Source organism: Mytilus edulis, chromosome 10 (assembly GCF_963676685.1).
Source record: "Mytilus edulis chromosome 10, xbMytEdul2.2, whole genome shotgun sequence".
NCBI classification, from domain to species: Eukaryota; Metazoa; Mollusca; class Bivalvia; order Mytilida; family Mytilidae; genus Mytilus; species Mytilus edulis.
The window spans coordinates 71,603,533-71,626,671 of NC_092353.1; the positions used below are offsets into that span (position 1 = coordinate 71,603,533).

A 23,139-nucleotide genomic window follows, 5' to 3' on the forward strand; every position below is an offset into this window, starting at 1 on the left:
TTGTATTTTCTCCAAATGTAGGCACTTCTGAATTGTTGGTACATACAAATGAAATGTTCAAAATATGGAAACTAAAACCGCCCTTTGGTCGTTCAGTTTTGTTCTCAACCGACCATCAATGAAATTTTATCATTAAAATGTATGTCAATATGTGAGTCATACGGGAGAATGGGCGACAATAAACTAGTTCAACATTGACAAATTCTGTATGTGGCTCATATTCCTAATTTAACCTAACTGTATATGTTGTACATAAATGTATTTGGTGTATTCTTTTATTTCAAGTTTGATAGAATAGATGCGTCCAACAAATGCCAAAATTTGAATAGATACTAATGAGGAGATATCATCTATATAGCAGAAAATAAAGTTAAAAATAATGCCAGCTTCTTTCCATTCTTCTTTAAAAAATAACACACTCTTGTTTCAAGTCAGCATCATGTGAATGAAGAAAGTAATCCGCATGAATAGGTGAATAGTTAGTTCACATGGGAATGTCGATTTTATGTTGAAAAACAAAGCACGGATACATTGAAGGGTGAAATACACAAGCATGGACATTTATCATTAAAAAGTGGGAGCAGAATCACTAAACCTTTTAAAATGTTACCGAGTCCAAATTACGGTTAGTTTTACGTGTATTCATACATTCGCATATTTTCAGTTCTATGGTGACAACAGAATAGAAGCGATCGGACAAAATCTGGCATAGTTAACATATAACAATGCAAGAAAACAGAATTGGTAAGTCATAGTATTTTTGTATAAGGTGGTGCAGTCAATATCTTACGACTCTTTTCCTAAAACAACGTTGAATCGAACTTTGTTTACATAGAAAATATCTGTACCAAGTCAGGAATATGACTGTTATTATTCATGTGCTAAATGTGTTTGTGCTCTATATGATGCCATTTTATTAGAACCTTTCCGATTTAAAGTTTCCTCGGGCTTCGGTATTTTTGTTATTAGAGGTTTACATTTAATTTTGCTATAATGGTATATTTTGTATTCTTGTATATCTTTCTTGCGAATATTCTTCGTCTATACATGTATGCCTTATAGTGTTTATTTGTTGTCATATTTGTTTGTTGTTAACGTGATTGAGATTATAAGACAATGTTGACTGCTGTACCCCTATGTTTTACATCCTTAACTTTTACGTCTTTTTTGTTTTATTACACAAAGTTTTCAATTTATTGAAATTTTATGCGACTGTCATACCAGTGAGTGGTTTAACTATCTATAAAACTAGGTTCAATTCACCATTTTGCACAGAAGAAAATGCCTGTCCAAGTCAGGAATATGACAGTTGTTATCCATTCGTTTGATGTGTTTATCATTTGATTTTGCAATTTGCTTTGGGACTTTCTGTTTAGAATTTTCCTCGGAATTCCTTTTTATACGACCGCAAAATTTGAAAAAAATTTCGTCGTATATTGCTATCACGTTGGCGTCGTCGTCGTCGTCGTCGTCGTCGTCGTCGTCGTCGTCGTCAGAATACTTTTAGTTTTCGCACTCTAACTTTAGTAAAAGTGAATGGAAATCTATGAAATTTTAACACAAGGTTTATGACCACAAAAGGAAGGTTGGTATTGATTTTGGGAGTTTTGGTCCCAACATTTTAGGAATTAGGGGCCAAAAAGGGCCCAAATAAGCATTTTCTTGGTTTTCGCACTATAACTTTAGTTTAAGTTTATAGAAATCTATGAAATTTTGACACAAGGTTTATGACCACAAAAGAACGGTTGGAATTGATTTTGGGAGTTTTGGTTTCAACAGTTTAGGAATTAGGGGCCAAAAAAGGGCCCAAATAAGCATTATTCTTGGTTTTCACACAATAACTTTAGTTTAAGTAAATAGAAATCAATGAAATTTAAACACAATGTTAATGACTACAAAAGGAAAGTTGGTATTGATTTTGGGAGTTTAGGTCCCAACAGTTTAGGAATTAGGGGCCAAAAGGGACCCAAATAAGCATTTTTCTTGGTTTTCGCACCATAACGTTAGTATAAGTAAATAGAAATCTATGAAATTTAAACACAAGGTTTATGACCATAAAAGGAAGGTTGGTATTGATTTTGGGAGTTTTGGTCCCAACAGAATAAGGGGCCCAAAGGGTCCAAAATTAAACTTTGTTTGATTTCATCAAAATTGAATAATTGGGGTTCTTTGATATGCCGAATCTAACTGTCATGACTGTGTATGTAGATTCTTAACTTTTGGTCCCGTTTTCAAATTGGTCTACATTAAGGTCCAAAGGGTCCAAAATTAAACTTAGTTTGATTTTGACAAAAAATGAATCAGTTGGGTTCTTTGATATGCTGAATCTAAAAATGTACTTAGATTCTTGATTATTGGCCCAGTTTTCAAGTTGGTCCAAATCGGGGTCCAAAATTAAACTTTGTTTGATTTCATCAAAAATTGAATAAATGGGGTTCTTTGATATACCAAATCTAACTGTGTATGTAGATTCTTCATTTTTGGTCCTGTTTTCAAATTGGTCTACACTAAAGTCCAAAGGGTCCAAAATTAAACTTAGTCTGATTTTAACAAAAATTGAAATCTTGGGGTTCTTTTATATGCTGAATCCAAAAATGTACTTAGATTTTTTATTATGGGCACAGTTTTCAAGTTGGTCCAAATCAGGATCTAAAATTATTATATTAAGTATTGTGCAATAGCAAGTCTTTTCAATTGCACAGTATTGCGCAATGGCAAGAAATATCTAATTGCACAATATTGTGAAATAGCAATTTTTTTTTTTAATTAGAGTTATCTTTCTTTGTCCAGAATAGTAAGCAAGAAATATCTAATTGCAAAATATTGTGCAATAGCAAGATTTTTTTTTAATTGGAGTTATCTTTCTTTGTCCAGAATCAACTTAAATCTTTGTTATATACAATATACAATGTATATTCACTTTTTACTACCAACTGATAAATTAAAATAATCTTTACCATTCAGTGATAACAAGCAGTTTTTTTACATCTTAATATTTTATGATGTATTTAAATGAGTAGTTATTGTTGCAAACTCCATTAGAAATTTTAATTGAGATTAGTTTTGGAATAAGGGAAAGGGGGATGTGATTAAAAAAATTGGGTTCAATTTTTCTCATTTGAAATTTCATAAATAAAAAAGAAAATTTCTTCAAACATTTTTTTGAGAGGATTAATATTCAACAGCATAGTGAATTGCTCTAAGAGAAAACAAAAATTTTAAGTTCATTAGAACACATTCATTCTGTGTCAGTAACATATGCTGCGTCAACTATTTAATCACAATCCAAATTTAGAGCTGAATCCAGCTTGAATGTTGTGTCCATACTTGCCCCAACCGTTCAGGGTTCAACCTCTGCGGTCGTATAAAGCTACGCCCTGCGGAGCATCTGTTTTTTTGTGTTGTTATTATATTTTTACATGTATGATTCAATATAAAACATAACAACGATATCATAAATTGTTTAGAAATCTCCCATATAGGATTTTATTACTAGACTTACTGTACTGTCATTACCAGGTAGGCGAGATATAGACGAAGAAAGGCAAGATATGTCTTGTTTCAAAAGAAAGGTAATTTTCAACTGGAGGCTATTGAAAGAAAAGCTCGAGCCAAACGAAGTCATAGATGCCTTAATTTCCGATGAGTTGGTGGAACAAGATTTATGGGAAAGGATTAATAAAGATTCACGACGATCTAAAATGGATTCAATTCTGACCAATGTTACAAATGAAATCCAAACATCTGACGAGTTGAAGATATTCGAAGATATTGTGACTAAATATAACCGCTACATCAAATTGAAAACACCAGGTTTTGACCATATTTCAGTCGATGGTAAGATTTGTTTATGGTTTTTTTTCTCCACTCTGATTAAAAGACAAAAAGTAGAGTCATAAATATTGTAAATGCAGATTTCATAAAATTATAACGACAACATAATCTCATTCGATACTACATTGTAACTAACGTTTACAAAATCAGCAGCTTATTAATATGATCAAAGTGTACACAACCGATAGTAATGCAAACAATAAATGTTATTTGATATTAAAACTATTATAAAACATTGCTTTTTGTTGTTACAACAACGGGCAAAATTACATGGGCAAAGAAAAGCATATTATAGTGTATATTACTGATCAAGTCAAGCAAACATATTGTGTTTTTACGACTCTTACGTAAGAAAAAGATATATTATTTTGGTAGAAGTTCTACTTAATTTGTAAACAAATAGATAGTTTGCAATTTTTTATCTTGATGATATTCGAAATATTTTCAGAGGCATTTTCTGTAATGAAATATCGGGAAGTAATCAATTTGTTTCGAATTTTACTCTGCTAAAATTTAAATCTTAAACATGTTAATTATATTTCCGGTTCTGGGATAAAAAAAAACACAAACAAAAAAAAAACTATTTATTAGAGCTAGTTATACTAACACAAATTGACGCCTAATTTATTTGTCTTTTTGAATATCTAATGATGACCATTTCATGTTATTAGACGCGTATTCTTTATTTTTTTTTATATCTAATTTCAACCAAGGTAAATCACATATCCGTAACAATTATGAAGTGTAAAATTTAAAGGAAAATAAATTTACAAGTTCAGTTGTTGTACAAAACATAATCGAAGTATCTTTTAGGTCCTTGGATACGTATTTTAGGACATTCATGGTACAAGCGAACAAAAAATAACCGTTCAAAATCGGCAAAGAGCACAAGGGAATGAAAACCGCATATGTTCTCCGGTATTGTCTTTAGACTTTTATTTTGTTACCAAACAATATCAGTTCTTGATACTTTAAATTTTCTACAGTCGTAAATCAGATATGGATTCTTTTAAAATATCAACCAAAGATTGAAATATATAAATATATAGTTATCAAAGGTACCAGGATTATAATTTAGTACGCAAGACGCGCGTTTCGTCTACATAAGACTCATCAGTGACGCTCATATCAAAATATGTATAAAGCCATACAAGTACAAAGTTGAAGAGCATTGAGGATCCAAATTCCAATATATATATATATATATATGTCTGTCAATGAATAACAATGATCTTTGACATCGTCCGATATAGTCCCTTATTTAAAGCTTGGCTAGAAGCATTTAAAACAAATAATTGTGCTTGATCTATATAGTCGCATTTACAAGATTTACCATGTCATTAAAAATATTTTATTTTGCAATGACGAAATACATTTTGTATTCGGATGTAATTGATTTTGATAGATTGAAATTGCCTACACACAAGAAGTTGTGCAACATCATCAAATCAAATGGTTATAAAGAACATCGACATGATCGCTGTATTTAATGTTGTTCTTCATTTCTATAAATAGTAGAAATGCTATTATTGTTTTCAATCATATCACGCTCTACCCTTTGAAGCAACAAACATGACGGTGTTAGTGAAATCAACTTAACATAATATCGACCAAAAAAAAAAGAATTTCCTTAACCCGTTGAAATCTGTTTCCATGAAAATAAATTGATACACACGAAATTTCATGTCCAACCTAACTAATAAAGACACAGAAATATCGTTCACAAAATGGACTACAAAACTGGGTCATCTCATTATAGCTAGTCTTTGTATGAAGATAACATTTATTTCTTCTTGGGTAATTGTGTCGTTTGTTTGCTGACTGTAATGCATTGCCTTTGTCTCTATTAATGTAGTATATTCTATATTTCTAATGAGTCTGATTTGTTTGTTTAATTAACAGGAAAAGTAGAGAAATATTTGCAAGCAAACAGGGAAATAGTAGAAAAAGAGCTGTATCCTAAATACTATATTGACATATTTTTGGAATTGTTCATTCTTTCGCTTGAAGACCATGAATGGCTACGAAACATTGAAAATGTCAGGCAAAAAATGGCAACTTTCTTTCTTGATAGAATTATGGAGCCAAGTAATGTAGAAAAAGGATCCACGAAACGATTGACTAACATATTTCGAACAGAAACAAACACCATACTAACGTGTTTGTCTCACAAAATGGAGAAGGATATGCCAAATGGATTCAACTTTATTGGTATTTATATATAAAGATAGATAAAGTCGAAGATGCACATGAAAAGTGTTTGTTCCGCAATATGATATTTTCTAAATTGTTAATTTCATTCGCATTTTGCACTTCAATTATTTCAGAAATTAATTGCACAGATGTGAGTTATTTTGTGGTCTATTGAGATTGAATGATTGATTGATTGGTGTTAAACGCCTCTTTTTACACAATTGTACTATTTTGTGGCGATCAGTTTTTTATTGATGGAGGTAGCTGAGAGAACAAGAGAACAAATGACACACAAATTATTGGTCACTGTACGATTTCAAAAATAAGCAAAACCCATACCTCATTGTCAGCTTTAAAAGACCCAGAAATGACAAATGTAAAATCAATTCAACGAGAAAATTAAAGAAATAATATATGTACCGAAAAATTAACGAAATAATTTATGTACCATAAAATTAACGAAAAACAAATATGTAACACGACAACAAACGATTGCCACTGAATTACAGGCTTCTGACTTGGTACAGGAACATATATACAGAATGTGCGGGGTTAAACAATTGCGCGGGATCCCAACCCTTCCCGAACCTGCGACAGTGGCGAAACAGTACAACATATTAACAAACTATAAAAATCAGTTTAAAAAGGCTTTATAGCTGACTATGCGGTATGGGCTTTGATCATTGTTGAAGGCCTTACGGTGACCTATAGTTGATAATTTCTGTGTCATTTTGGTCTCTTCTGGAGAGGTGTCTCATTGGCAATAATACCACATTTTTTTTTATATTAACTCATCAGATAGATACACATAGACAAACATCTAACAAAACCAGAGTGGGCGTAGCCTCGTACCTTTACATCCCAACAACTACAAGACACTTTGTACATATCTGAGAGTACTCGCAGTTACTGGCAGATAGTTCAAAGTCGCTATCAACTAATTAAAAAAATTATGCATCTAAGACTATAAGTCTAGTCAATTCAGGTTGAAGTCTACTGCATCTAACTTGTACGTGATTTTAACTGAAAAGTGGAACAGTAGTTGGACCACTTCGCCATCGAGTCCCCTAGTCTTTTGAGATATATTATTAATGAATGTTCATTGATACGTTTAAGTGATTGACATCATAACATCACCGGGAATTCGATCATTGTTTTTTTTTGTACATTTTTTTCTGATCCTCAAAATCGGCATATGGATGATAAACAACGAAATATCTCAACATTGTGCAATCCTCAGATTATTTAAACGATATGGTTCAGACATTGTACTACCAATATAACTTAGTTTCTGAAATCAATTCATCTTATAAGCGTAAAAAAATATGACACATACATTTATGAAGCTAAATATTTAAATAAATATGTCGATGTAAATTTGTACATCTGGAAAACATCAATACCGGATTGTGATAAACAAATTTTAAGAATGAGGATTTTCGACATTTTTATATTTTCTTAAATTGCTAATGTCATTCACATTGATAGAACCACTGGGTCGATGCCACTGGTGGTTGAGTTTTTTTCCCGAGGGTATCACCAGCCCAGTAGTCAGCACTTATGTGTTGACATGAATTATTATTGATACGGTCATATTTATAAATTAACTGTTTACAAAAATTTTTAAAATACAAAGGCTTTTCTACCTCAGGAATATATTACCTTAGCTGTATTTGGCAAACTTTTATGAAGTTTGGTCCTCAATGCTCTTCAAATTCGTACTTTAATTGGCCTTTTTAACTTATTTGGATTCAAGCGTCACTGATGAGTCTTTTGTAGACGAAACGCGCGTCTGGCGTAAATACAAAATTTAATCCTGGTATCTGTGATGAGTTTATTTGCATGTTTTCACTCTAATATTTTGAGAAAATGCATAACAGCTTATAAAAATAAAGGTTGTTTACCTACGCACACATTCTATTTATATTATCTTATATGCAATCTACAAATTATTGTTTCAGATTGATATAGTATAATGAATTTATTACTTAATCCATCAAAACAGGAGATGAAGATTTGCAACGGCTTATTATGAAGAGAGATGGCTTTCGAAATTCTATTATTTGTCATTGGGCATTTTTGAAAGAAAACTTCAATCCTTTTTACATCATGGATGACTTACTCAATAAGGCATTGATTGATGAAGATAGAGAAGAAATTATCAGAGCTAAGCCAAGACGAGAACAAGTTGATTCAACACTTCGAAACATAGTGAGGAGAATTGACCGACGGGAGACGTTTTCGGAACTGATATCAATTTTAAAGAAAGAGAACAGTTTTATAGCAGATAAATTGCAGGAAAAATCAGCAGATGAACCGCTTTGCATTGATTTGAAAAGTGGTGAGGATAAACTGTAAATGAATTGAAGTCATCTGAAACGAGTATCTTATTAAACATAATGTTAAAGAAAGTATTGAACAAACTCATGCATATCTCCTATCTTTTCGAGATTTATGCCGTTAAAATTTGGCGGGAAATACTCTCTCTTGGCTTTTCATAGCTTTATAATTGACAAGTTGAAGTTCTAAAAATCTGTTAAAAAGTAATTAAAATTTTATAAGACTTTTACAGATTGCTTATCTTTATACATGTAAAAGATTTACAAAAAGAAAAATGGGGGTTACTGGGCAAATTTTTTCAAGGCATTCAAATGTATAAAACCAGAGGATTCCGAAAATCTGACAAAAAATATAAAACAGGACAAGCCAGCTTCCTTAAACATTTCACTGAAAGTTTGTTTACCTTTTCAACCTTTTTATTTTTGTTTACCGGGTTTATCCTGCAATGGCGTTCTGCGGTCGCACTAAAAGTATATTTCTGAAGATTTTTATAAGATACTGGATTTTCATTTATTAGAAACTCCTTGCACACTTATTCTATTTGATCATTCCACCCCAATTGTATAAGGGATAAATATATTTTAAATAATATGTCGGAATAGCAATTCATATTGATTTCATCATCTTCTATGTAAATTTTATTGAAATCCGTGTTATTCCTTCAAATACACTACTATTATTCAGGGGATTGAAATTAACTGATCACTATCTGGACTGTATTTTAATGGACGGAGAAGGTTAGCTACAACAATTAGTATAATTCTAAGTCGGGTATTGCGAAGAGACGACTGCAAATATTTCAATTCGTTTTATTAGATTTTGGTATCCAATAAGCAGAAGAGAGAAGTATATCGTCCTTCTCATGTAAATTCGATAGTAGATAATCTATTCTTGAATGATGTGGAGTAATCAGTTTGATGTGATTTCAGAATTTGTCTGATAGCTATATATTTTACGTAACTATCTTTCTTTCAAGGACATTGGGTGTCTATAAAAAAAAACGATACAGCACACAATATATTAATCATATATAATCGTACTTGTGAATAGGTAACAAAACCCAACCAATATGAAAAAGAAAAAAGTTGATACAAGAATATATAAATATACTCTTAATCAGTTCGATATTGTAAAAATATAATCCATCTATTATGATTTTACTAAAATATCTTGAACGCAATCCAAGTTAAAAACCAATCCACATTTGTATAATTCTAATCAATTTAAAAGTTAATATTTGCAACTGAACTGTGTATATTTGCATTCAAAAATGTAACAATCATACCAAGCTGCAGTGGTTAGCATTGATCGATTTGAACTACACCTTTTTATTGATTTTATTGTGTGTCAAATTCATTTCCGAGAGACTCTTTTCTCCCTAGAGCGAACAGTGATGTAAATAGTTAAACGATTGAAATTTGTCTCAGTGTGGACTTTGGATCTAAAATTTGTCTAAAAGGAAGGTCTGGCTCAGGTTTATATTCACTATGCTTACCGTTCATATTTTATATAACAGCTGTTTTGATTCGCTAACGTACTTTATTACACATTTACGCTATAGAAAATATATAAGTAATCCTCCATTGAACATTGCAAATAATTATGTTTGTCATACCAGTGAAGTGACAGCTTAAAGTCTAGGTAATCAGTATTATAATCCGACATATTTTACCAACCATCCTTACAAGATCCAACAGACAAAGAGACTAGTTTCGAGAATACATAAGCCTTCACCATCAAGTTTTGAAAGTGTTTTTTTTTTATTTGACCTATAACAAGCAAGCACAGTTGGCTCGTAGACGATCCTGCATAATTATGAATGTTTTCGATTTCTCTACATTTTTAAGGATGAGGTGTGATAATTTGTCACATTAAGGATAGTACTTCAGCTCAAACGATATTTTCTTGTTGACCTTATTATGTTTACAATGTACAGGTTCACCTTCAGTAACCAGAAAACTGTGATCGATATGTTGATAAAGGCCTCTGTCAATATCTGGTGTAGTTTTTATAAATAACTGAATTATTTTACATAATTCCTTACGTTATTGGGTTTTGTTTTCGCTAGAAAGTTTCACAATTCTTACTTCATCAAATGAAGCTGTTAATGGCATTTTAAATGCGTATATCTATTCTCCAGATTTCTGCTGCCTAGCATTATCCACTACCATATTCACAAGTTTTGCATTTTATGTTATATGTAGTTATTTGCTTCGATAGAATAGCTTACAATTCAGAATTCGGTTGCATATGTTTGCACTGAGAAATTATTTTTTAATTTGCAAGAAAACGTGTTTAGTTTCAGATAAAAAGGCTCAGTTGGACTTCTTTAAAGCAGATATTGTGGAGGAATTCTATCCGAAAGATGTTGATACTTTTCTCGAACGTCACATTATCGATATTGATGACCACGAAGTTATTTGTGAAGCCGGATCTTCTAAAAAGGAAATGGCGCTAGGTTTTTTTCAAACAATTTCAGAAATAAAATTCATCAAAAGGGGATCTTTTGATTGTTTAATATACTGTTTGAAAACCAATGATTCACACAAGAAAATAAGACGACAGCTTGCAAAAGCATTGTTGTTACCGCACAAACCAGAAGAAGGTAAGAATGTCACACATTTATTCAAAATGGATACTACTATGTATGAACATTTATACAATATATATACATGTATGTATATAAAAAGAACCACTATCTAACTTCAACAACATACAACACTCTTAGGAATCAATATTACGGATGTTATGATTTTTAGGCTGAAATAAGAATTAGACGCATTAATTGATTGACGCTAATTCTTATCTATAAGTAAATATATATAAGGGAAGGTATTTAATCTTTCTTGGTTTTGGTTCAAACAAATAAGAAATGCAGAAATGGTGGTTTTACCATTAGTAATGACGTTTTTGCTTTTCTTTGTTATTCTTAAAACCATGTATAACATAATGGAAAATTTGTCAGTAGTATTTGGAGGATAACATTTATTTAACATAACGATTCTTATATTACTTCGGATACAGTTGAGTCATTATTATATATTGACTAGCTTTCAGAAATTGACAATGACGGTTTATTGAAAATAAAAATAAATATAACCAATATAACTGGAAAACGCCAGTTTGCCATTGGCCTGCTTTAAATCTAGATTTTCATGCTACTGAGATATCGTGGCACTATATCGACTTGCACTGTGCCCGGTACGTTAGACCACTCGACTACCTAAGCTGAATGAAAATCAAGCTTTCGGAGGCCGGGTATTACCTTTTTTTCGTCAGGCTTTATCTCGCGTCTTAACACAGCACATGAAATATAAGGCATGAAGATGGAATATTACAGATCAGCTGAATTATATATCGTAGAGGATCTTACAATTACATTTAGAATGCAGTCCCAGAAATAATTACATTATAAGTACGTCTGAAACGGTGACGACTCCACGACATAATTTATCCTTCTAAACACCAGTGATAGGCACCAAATCGCCTTGCACTATTCCTGGTGCGCTAGACCACTCGACCACCTAGTCTCGAAAATAATCAAGCTTTCTGTGGCCGGGTGTTCCCTTCCTCGTAAGTTTTTATCATGCTTCGTAACACCGTACATCATATTCAAGGCATGAAGATGGAATTTTACATATCAGCTAAATTATTTATGATATATATGTTAGCGACATTAATTCAAATTGAGGTATGGAGCTATAGTTCTAGGCAACTGGCTAACGCATATGTAGATAGTCAATTGCATAGATGGTGTTAGGCATTATTCGTATGTCCTATCTAGGATTTAAGCTGAAATCCTGAAAAACATGCACGGGAAATCAGTATTGATGCCTAAAATTTGAAAGAAAGTACACAAATGACAATCATTCGAAGTTCATACTTAAATGAAAGATATGTTAACTTGATAGAAAATTGTGTTTCCAGTATTTGTTAAGTCAGGGGACAGATGGGTTGCATAGCTATTGATTTTTTTATTTCTGGTAGTTGCACCTGTTATTCAAGCATTGGGTTAACATGCGGTTTAACATTATATGACAAAAGCTGTAAAATTCATAGCTGTTGTCATTTTGAAGTATATTAAATGTGGTGTAACAAAACATTGAAAATCAATTTGATTAAAAGCCTTCTCAAGGGCAAATTTTGACGCAAGATTTCAATTGTAACAAAAAAATACACATCAAACGAATTGACAACAACCGTCATATTCCTGACTTGGTACAGGCATTTTTAAATGTAGAAAATGATGGATTGAACCTGGTTTTATAGCGCTAAACCTCTCACGGTTTATGTTGTAATTTAAGAGTCTTTGCTTAGTATGAAGAAACCATCATCAGTGCTTAAACTTATGCCACGGCTTCAAATAGATACAAAAACGAAACAAAACTTTGATATTGGAATTCATTTAGAACATAGCTGAATATTTTTCTGTAGAGTTGCATGTGTAACATATGTAGATAACATAATTCATAGTTCCATACCGAATTTGTGTCACTACACAATAAGCTGCAATTATTTTTGATTTACCACCATCAGAAACGCTCAAAGCCAAATATGTAAAACCCAAAGACAATAAGTACTGATTCGCGTAAATAGTTTAACGTAATGCTGTATTGACAATTAAAGCTTTTCATTTATAAGGCTTAAACGAGCACACTCTTAGTCTTTTAATTAGTAAATAGTATTTCATGATTTAGGTGCTTTGCATGTGTAAAATGATGGGATTGTCTCTGTTTGTAGTAATTAACAGAACAGTGGTTACAGCCACAGATACCGCTGGGGATCTCTACCCGGAGAATACAAGTACGTTTTTGAAAGATTTAGTACACTTGTTACACTATTTTAATCTGTTTTTTTTTCATTTTTACCCATCGCGTTGTCAGTTTATTTTCGATTTATGAGTTTGACTGTCCCTTTAGTATCTTTCGTCCCTCTTTTAAATGTTTTTTTTATGTTAATTGTTCATTTGATTCAACATCCCTTTTTATCCGTTTCATGTCATTATATAAGAGTGGCTTTAATTTTTTTGTTTTTTTTGTCCATGAATTTATGAGTTTGAACAGCGGTATACTACTGTTGCCTTTATTTAAGTTTAACTGCTTATATAAAAATAATATGTCACAATTTGGCTTAAATTAGAACATTTTTTAAATTGACTTCTTTTGACGCGCTTGTTTTGATTTACCTTCTTCAAACGCTCTAAATAGAAATTTGAAAGACAAGAGGGCATTGAAACCTAAATTTATGATAGAGTTAAAAATTTATTACCCACCAACGGTGGTGCCGACCCAGTGCTGTTAAAACATTGTAACAACACTTTATACATTTCGTGCGTCTCAATGGCGTTTCTGGATTTACCGACATCGGGAGCTTTCAAATCCGAAAAATTGAAAGACGATGAGACATAAGAATCGAGACGGTTGAAAATATATATAATAAACATTTCCTTTAAATATAATAGATTTTTCATATTGATTCAATAAGTATACAGTTCCTATATCCTTTTCTTAGTCAAGGTCCTATGACCTCAAATAAGGTTCTAGATTCATACGGCTAACAGTTTATGAGTTACAAAAGCAAAACAACAAATTTATTTGTTAAAGGTTGGGATAACACCTCAAAGATTTCATCGAAACCGTTTTAATCCAAAAATTCTTTAAAAACATTAAAAAAAAAGAAATTTGTCGTTATCTCTTTTGATTACGGTGGAGATAAACAAGAACAGTGTTTGAGAGATAAATCTTACAATACAAAAGACTATCTCTATTAAAAACATGAGTTATAACACTTCAATATAATATCGAAAATACCTAAGCGAAATCTTGCAAAGCAACTTATCATTTCCTATCCGTTTTGGTGTCTCTCGCCTTTATGTGATGTCTGTTTTTGAAAACCTTCGAAAATATTCTTTTAGACTTAGGTCATATCTGTTAATCAAAAAGATGATGAGGTGGCTGTTCAATGAAAATATGAACTTGTTTTCAACTGAATTGCACTGCTCATGCAGAACTCATTAGTTTTTGTAAATATTTGTTGTTAGTCCGTCTTTGAATTTCGTACTTTTTTTGGGGGTATATTTACATAGATATATTTGTACAATTGATTGCAAGGTTGTCGGATATATCATTTTATAAGATGTTCCATCAAATTTTCAACCATCACATTTTTTTATTTATGCATCGAAATATTGTAGTGGTGCCCTATAAATGAAAGTATGCATTTTCTTACCTCAAAAGTTGTACATGTATTATTAGCTGTGTTGTTAAATTTTTGTCCCATTGATGTAAAGATAATTTCGAATTTCGCAAATTTGATATGTTATAGTAAAGTCAGGTCATGTTTTATGAGTTTGATTTTATTCGGCTTTTCTTATAGATTGAAATAAGTCGTGTTTTTGAATAACGTTTCTCAATAAGTAGATCAGAGCATACAGAATACACATTTAAAAAATAGAGGCAAAAGATACCAGAGGAACCTGCAAATTTAGAACTCATAAATAAACTTACAACATTTGACCAAGATGTACTGTGTATGTACTAGCCTGTTGTTTAGTGGTTGTCGTTTATTGATGTGGTTCATACCTGTTCCTCTTTTTACTTTTTTTTATATATGTATAGCTTGAACCGTTGGCTTTCAAAATCATTTAACGGTTTTAGTTCAACCTGTCTACAAAATTAGTTTAAATTACAGTTACGTATAACTAGAGCCTCTAAAGAGACTGTGTCGCTCACCTTAGTCTATGTGCATATTAAAACACAGATTGTGTTTTGGTGATGGTGATGTGTTTGTAAATCTTACTTTACTGAACATTCTTTCTGCTTATAATTATCTCTATTTATAATGAAGGTGGCTAAGTCGTTACTATGGAAAATATTTTGTAAAATAATTGACTATAAAGGGCAATAACTCCTAAAGTAGTCAATTGATCATTTTCAACATGTTCAATTATATGTAGGTCTTACTTTGCTGTACATTATTGCTGTTTACAGTTTATCTCTATCTATAGTTATGGTTAAGATTATGACCAAAAGCTGCAAAATTTTCAGGAATTACCAATTCAGGGGCAGCAAACCATTAAAGGGTTGTCCGATTCATCTTAAAATTTCAGGGCAGATATATCGTGACCTGATAAATAATTTAATCCCGGTCAGATTTGCTCTAAATGCTTTGGTTTCAGAGATATAAGACAAAATCTACATATCTTGGTTAGTTGGTCGGTTCACCGGACACAACTTTTGAAACTAGATACCCTAATGATGATTGTGCCCAAGTTTGGTTAAATTTCGCCCAGTAGTTTCAGAAAGAGAAGATTTTTGTAAAAGTTAACGACGACTGACGACGGACGTCAAGTAATATGAACTAAAAATAAGAATATGTGGTAATATTGCCAATGAGACAACTCTCCATAAAAGACCAAATGACACAGAAGTAAACAAGTGTTTCTGTGATGTCTGGTGACGACGACCAGTGCTAACCCGAACGTGCTTCTTTAAGGAGCTATTATAGAAGTGAAATTAACAGTTCATATTGATGCGGCGTAACGCAATCACTAATCAATAAATCAACTAACAATCCTGAAAACAGTCACAATGGAATTTTTTTCATCGTTTGCAATAACTTCACATTCAAATTCGCAAGTAGATCAGGTTTACGTGGATATTGATGTGTTGAAATTAGTTATCAAAGGTACCAGGATTATAATTTAGTACACCAGACGCGCGTTTCGTCTACATAAGACTCATTTGATCTTCAGTGCTGTACAACTTTGTCCTTTTTTTCACTTTCGATCTTTTATATCTGGGCGTCACTGGTGAGTCTTGTGTGGACGAGGCGCGTTTTTGGCGGATTGAATTTTAAACCTGACGCTTTTTTTTTATCCATTAATCATGTGTTTCTTTGTCTAATACGTTCTCCTGTTATTTGTATTGTAGTCCTGTAATATTATGTTGTCATTTCAATGTTATATTTAACATTGCCATTAAAGTGCGAGGTTTGGCATGCCACAAAACCAGGTTCAACACACCATTTTTTCCTTTAAAAATGTCCTGTACCAAGTCAGGAATATGGCCATTGTTATATTATAGTTCGTTTCTGTGTGTTTTACATTTTAACGTTGCGTCGTTTGTTTTCTCTTATTTTTGAGTGTAAATTGACATTGCGATAAGACGTGTCACGGTACTTGTCTATCCCAAATTCATGTATTTGGTTTTGATGTTATATTTGTTATTCTCGTGGGATTTTGTCTGATGCTTGGTCCGTTTCTGTGTGTGTTACATTGTAGTGTTGTGTTGTTATTCTCCTCTTATGTTTGGTGCGTTTCCCTCAGTTTTAGTTTGTTACCCCGATTTTGTTTTTTGTCCATGGATTTATGAGTTTGAACAGCGGTATACTACTGTTGCCTTTATTCATCAGTGACGATCATATCAAAATATTTATAAAACCAAACAAGTACAAAGTTGAAGAGCATTGAGGATACAAAATCCCGAAAAGTTGTGCCAAATACGACTAAGGTAGTCTATGTCTGGGATAAGAAAATCCTTAGTTTATCGAAAATTCAAAGTTTTGTAAACAGGAAATTTATAAAAATGACCACATTATTGATATTTATGTCAACATCGAAGTGTTGACTACTGGGCTGGTGATTCCCTCGGGGACGGAACGTCCACCAGCAGTGGCATCGACCCTGTGGTGTAAATAGTTATCAAAGGTACCAGGATTATAATTTAGTACGCCAGACGCGCGTTTCGTCTTCATAAGGCTCATCAGTGACGCTCATATCAAAATATTTATAAAGCAAGACAAGTACAAAGTTGAAGAGCATTGAGGATACAAAATCCCGAAATGTTTTGCCAAATACGGCTAAAGTAATCTATGCCTGGGATCAGAAAATACTTAGTTTATCGAAAATTCAAAGTATTGTAGACAGGAAATTTATAAAAAATGACCACATTATTGATATTTATGTCAACATCGTAGTGCTGACTACTAAGCTGCTGATACCCTCGGGGACGAAACGTCCTCCAGCAGTTGCATCGACCCAGTGGTGTAGATAGTTATCAAAGGAACCAGGATTATAATTTAGTACGAAAGCTGCTATGTCTTTAGTCTTCGGAAAATAAAGTATTTACAATAAGACCTTTAGAAAAAGTCCAACAAGATTTTTTTCCTCGACTACCGGGATATGCATGATTAGGACACCAGTAGTGAGTATGAAGTAAACCCTGATGATGTTAAATCTGATTCGACAAAAAAGGCAAGCGTGTCGTCGTATATGACAAAACAGTTTGAATTGGCACAATATTTTATGGATTACACTTGAAACAAAATAACACAACAAAAGTGCACATAGAACACTATGATTGTAATAGCTCGCGATCCCGCACCTTTAAAATAGGGAAAGGACGTTCTCCATAAGATCTATGTTACTGCTTATTTGGTACAAATAGACAAATATCCAGAAAAAATACAGTTGAATGTAGTCAAGGTTCACTATTTGCCTGTTTATGTTGTATGGTGCATGCATGATTGATTTTAGCTTTAAGTATCACTCGTGATATATCCACAAAACGTGCTATATGATATAGATTTTGCATAGCAATATATGTACTGCAAAAATCATCAAATTGTAGATTACTTTTCTAGCATTCCCTGTGAACTAAAAATGATCACGTGTTAACATGTATTTGCAGGTATTTTTACTGAGGGAGAATTGGTTTTGACATTTGAGGACGAGGAAACCAAAGATATATTGGAAAACGAGACATTGGGAGTAGGAAGATCAACTGAACACCAATACAGAGAGATCGAAGGCCTTAAACTGATCGCCATAGATGCAAAGAAATCGTCAGTTGTTGTGCATTTGAAATCTACCGATGGAAATGTTAAATATGTCGTAGAACAAGGAATTGCTAACGGAGATTTGACAAGCTTCATCAGAAATCTCTTGGATAATGAAAAGATCAAGATGCATATGTCACCAAAAACAAAATACAAAATCTCAGTCATTGTACGCTCAAAGGACAAACAAGTAGCAGTATCATCAGGTATGAATATCTATTAGTTGTTTCGATATATCAACTCTGTATGGTTGATTTTTTGTATTTCCTAGCACATTTCAAAAGTTAAAAGTTGCTAATTGATCAAAGATCCAAATACAAAGATGCCTACGATTATTGATAGCTGCTAACCTCCGCCAATGTATACCAGACATTACCTTTGTGAACAGTATGGGTCAAGTTCATTAACCATTTGGTATCTATCATAGACTAAAACCATGTTTACCATTTCGTATCATATATTTGTAAATCTTTGATATTTCTCCCCAACAACGGTAATCAAAATTTTGCCCTAAAAGGTATAATTCAAAAAGGGACGATCCTTCATTCTGTCCCAATTTAAGTTTGATATCATCACATAATTATCTGTTCAACAATGCGAGATACGAAATAGCATATATAAAAATCTTTCAAGAGGAATACAATTGGTAGGGGCGACATGGTCATGTAACGAAAGGACTAGGATTCAGATTATACATAAAATATACATCGCAATGTGAACCATAATATATTACAAACTGGTAGAGTAAAAGGAAGAAGTATAGATAAAAAACGAAAGATAGTAAAGGGCCATTAGAACTCCGACTATAATATACTGACAACATCATGACTAAAAATAAAAAGACAAACAAACAAACAACAGTTCACAAAATACAACTTAGAAAAATAAAAAAAAAACAGAGAGACATCAGGTGCCCTGAAAGGGTAAGCAGATCATGCACCCGTCATGTTGCTTATGTTAGCATAAACTAGTTGATCAATCTTATACGATAGGTCACATTTGGAAGAAAAGGGACAAGATAGTTGTTACGGCAATCGGAACATTTATGAAACAAAATCGTGATTGAGTCCACCGTTACATTTAGGATGGAACGATTTTAACTTCACTACTTGAAACTCTTGGTTTAACAGATAGTGAGAAGCAACCTACTTTCAATTAAATCATGATTGGAAAAACGAGCCTCAAAAACTTTAGTTTTTGCTTAACCCTAAGTTTGAAACTAAGTATGGCTTCTCGATTGTCTCATTTTTGGTTTTTTTCTTCATCTTAAAGCGTTTAAGCTTCGCAAATAAATTTCTTTTTATGTTTTTGTTTCTTATAATATTGATTTTTGGGAAAAATATTTTGCTAGTTTCTGTTGGCTAGGTGCCCATCAATTTTTTTTTCACTTTTTGGAATACACAAATAGCATTTTCTTTTATTTGTATTTACCTTTAAGAAACAATCGACTGAAATATACAAATGTTTTATGTTCGCCATCACAAATGTTTTGACCCCTACGATTAGTCTGTGTTCCAGATCAATAGTAATGTTTTCACGGTCTAAGTCTATATGTTCCCGAAAAAGTCAAGTCTCCTGTTCACGATCGTGATATTTCGACTGATGTGACGCTCACTAGTATCTTTCAACGCATCTGGTGTAGCTCCTTTGTATATGTGTCTACCGAACCAATATGATTTATTATTTTTGACTACTGGTTAAGTGTTATAGCTTCAAATATATAGTCATTGTTTTGGTAATTCAGTTTAGTAGGTTTTACGATAGACATAAGAATTCAGTAGGATCCGGTCCTCTTGATTTAAATCATTATTCAAATATAAACTAGTGAAAATGTGGACTCTGTCTGACTATGGTCTAAATGTAGAAGAGTCTTTCAAATTTATATCACTCACTAGCTGCTTTGATGACCCTTTTTACATTTTCACCATACACCTGGGTAATATTACATTCGTAGCAATATTTGTTCACCGCCGTTTAACTTCTGGATTGATTAAGATGGATAAGACAAAGTATTTATAGATATGTTTCCCCATATACAGATTAATACGATTCAGTTTTCAAGGAATCAATGCTAACAACATCAGAAACGAACTTCATCACAAAGAAGTAAGATATAAGATTCCGTTTTATATAACATCAATTGGAACCATAACGTTATAATTTAATTTTGGATGTAACGCGTCTTCTGATTTGCTGACGTTATTTGTTATGAGCTCATAGACATAATTTAGTCATGTGACCGTGACGTTATCAACGTTGTTCATGGTTTTCTACGGTTTAAAATGGAAGTTATAATTAAATTATAAAAAATTACTGCAATATTTTTTCTGTCTTTTCGAAATAACATTAAACACTTGGTGCACACTGTTAAATAACCCGCTACGCGCGTTATTCAGTGTGCACCAATTTTTTTATGTTATTTCTTCATAGACAGAAAAAATATTACAGTCATTCCTTTAATAATGAAAATTAATTTGCAATGAGATAACATTAGAGCATGATCAATTTTGAACAAGACACGCTGTAAAAATCGGTTAGTTGGTTGATACAACTTTGATTCCTCAAGTTGAAAAAAAAAATGCGTTAATATTTGATCGTTTTCAGAGACAAAGAGTGTGTAAATATTCTGATACCTTTTCAAGAAACATATATTTGGACAAAACATTGAACAATAATGTGTTTGTTTGTTTGTCCAATTGCTAACAGTTTCTTTTCACATAATTATTAATAAATGAATACTTGGTTAATCCTACGTACAAAAACGTGATCTTTGATAAAGATGAAATGTTTGCAAACCATAACACTTCGTGGCTTTATTGACAATTTGAATGAGCATCAAAAATGAATACTGATTTTGTTTCTATTTGACACCTAAACTTCACAAAATTCCGTACGAACAACGGTACACTACCGTTTCATCTACATGTCAATCATAGGAATTATACGTTAGATAAATTAAGTGTTGCTCCACATCTAGAAAAGGATTAGATAAATACAGTGAAACTGTTTACTAGCGTAGTGGCTTTTACCATTTCTGAATTCTAAAACACTCAAAAGATACATTTCAATCTCAGTCATTCTATGACATAAGTTCAACCTAAACTGTCATTGTTGAAACCTATAGCACCACCATATCACATTGATGGCTATTCATGCTTTTATGCTGTTTTTGGAAATTTAATATGATTTTTGCGTGACCCGGTATGTACACATCAAACTACCTGTTGTTTTTTTTTTTATTTTGGCTGTTCCTATCGCAAGTGGGTCCTGATGTGAGATTCGAATGCAAGAGGTTTTTACAGTGTGGTTTCCTATTTGGTTCACTTTTTTTTTAATTTCAAATGTACTTTATCGAAATAGTGTATAGTGAACTTTAAAAACTTTTGTATCGATGTCCTTGTCGATCAACTATCAACTACCTTTTTTGTTGGCGTCTTTGTTTGTATGTTTGTTTGAAATTTTAGTCCGATGTGATGTTTGTTAACAAAGTTTGGACTTTGTGTGTAGTAAAAACTTAGTATCATCCATGTCTATCAAATTGATTACCAAAACCAATAAAGTGTATCTTACAATTTAATGAACATAAAATTGCACAGTTAAAGACATATCTTAACAAATTGACAATATGTTAGGATATGTTTAGATTGTTAAGAAATGACCAGACAAACTAAGAATGTCTAGAGTTGGTTGAGTCAAAATCAGAAATTTTTACAATGATGTTTCAAGATAATCATCTTAATTTTACAAATGTCTATTTATAAATCATTTGAGCAAATCTTGTCAAACTTTAGAACTGTATTAATTAAAACATTATGAACTAAGGTTTCAACTCTCCCACGCAAAGTTGCCGATATTTTGATTTTTGTAATTTATAGGTTTTTAAAATCCTAATAAACTGTCTTCTCAAAATATATTACAACAAATCTAGTGGATACTTAAAACCAATAAAAAAAGAGGAAAAACTCTACTTAACTCGTAATATAACTATTTGTTTACTTCTGGAGTGTAAATGCATATTTTAGTTGCCACGCTTCTTAGATCAAAATGTTGTTTCTAACTTGAAATCGAATCAAATTTTTAAAACAATATATTTTTTGCAGGCACATTTAAATTGACTGGAAACCGAGGTATTCCTACAATGCGTATTATACAAGCAAATAGATTACTTTTAGAGGAAGAATATGATCCTCTGCCGTTAATAAACGCAATCTGCAACAAAGAAAATGTCAGACAATACAAGAGCGTTAGTAACCTCTCACCTGAGTCCAGGACATACCTTAAACAACTACTTATGGGAATCAACACAATCGAGGACAGACGAAAACGCGTTCAGCAATTTTTTAATATTGCAGAAGACAAAATAGAAGCAGATAAACTTTGGGACTTTATCAAAGATACAGCAAATGCTTTTTTAGTGAAGAAAATTGAAGATGATTGTCATGGTAGGAGTTCAGGTAAAGTAAATCTACTACAAGTTCAACAGTTTTGATTAATTATTGTTACAATCGTTGAATTTTCGATGAACTTGAGACATTTTACGTGTAATATATCCTGCACTTTTTGAAAATAGCAATACTTGTGACTACGATGGTAACTGCTGTATGTGACTGTGAAACTACAAAATACAGGCATAACCGGAGAGTTTAACCACTGCGGCGCAAACGATGTCGCTTTATTTCATGTCATACCGTTCCAATTGTTATCATTCCCAAACTTTTGGTTTTATACCATATTAAATTTACCATCTTATTACCAACAACGCCTTTTAAACTTAGCCATATAATTCTTTTCTCTTAAGGTCTTTTAGCATTTCGTGTATTTTGCTTACAATTGATTTTAACAAACTATTACAAATACATATACGTATTACTAGGTTTCTCTACTGCGTTTAAAATGAATTTACTAATATCTTTGCTATCATTGACTATAATTTCA

The 23,139-nt window shown here is 32.2% G+C and overlaps 1 protein-coding gene across 1 annotated transcript in view; it reads left to right on the top strand.

Moving 5' to 3' along the window:
• Window positions 1–662: 662 nt before the first annotated feature.
• Window positions 663–23,139, top strand: part of LOC139491817 (uncharacterized) — a 41,475-nt gene continuing 18,998 nt past the window's right edge. The window contains exons 1-8 of the mRNA XM_071279688.1: window positions 663–744; window positions 3,520–3,837; window positions 5,737–6,045; window positions 8,033–8,368; window positions 10,667–10,972; window positions 13,108–13,170; window positions 18,057–18,410; window positions 22,305–22,658. Of these exons, the coding sequence (XP_071135789.1) occupies window positions 726–744; window positions 3,520–3,837; window positions 5,737–6,045; window positions 8,033–8,368; window positions 10,667–10,972; window positions 13,108–13,170; window positions 18,057–18,410; window positions 22,305–22,658 (2,059 nt within the window). The 5' untranslated portion in view covers window positions 663–725. The remainder of the gene's footprint in view (window positions 745–3,519; window positions 3,838–5,736; window positions 6,046–8,032; window positions 8,369–10,666; window positions 10,973–13,107; window positions 13,171–18,056; window positions 18,411–22,304; window positions 22,659–23,139) is intronic.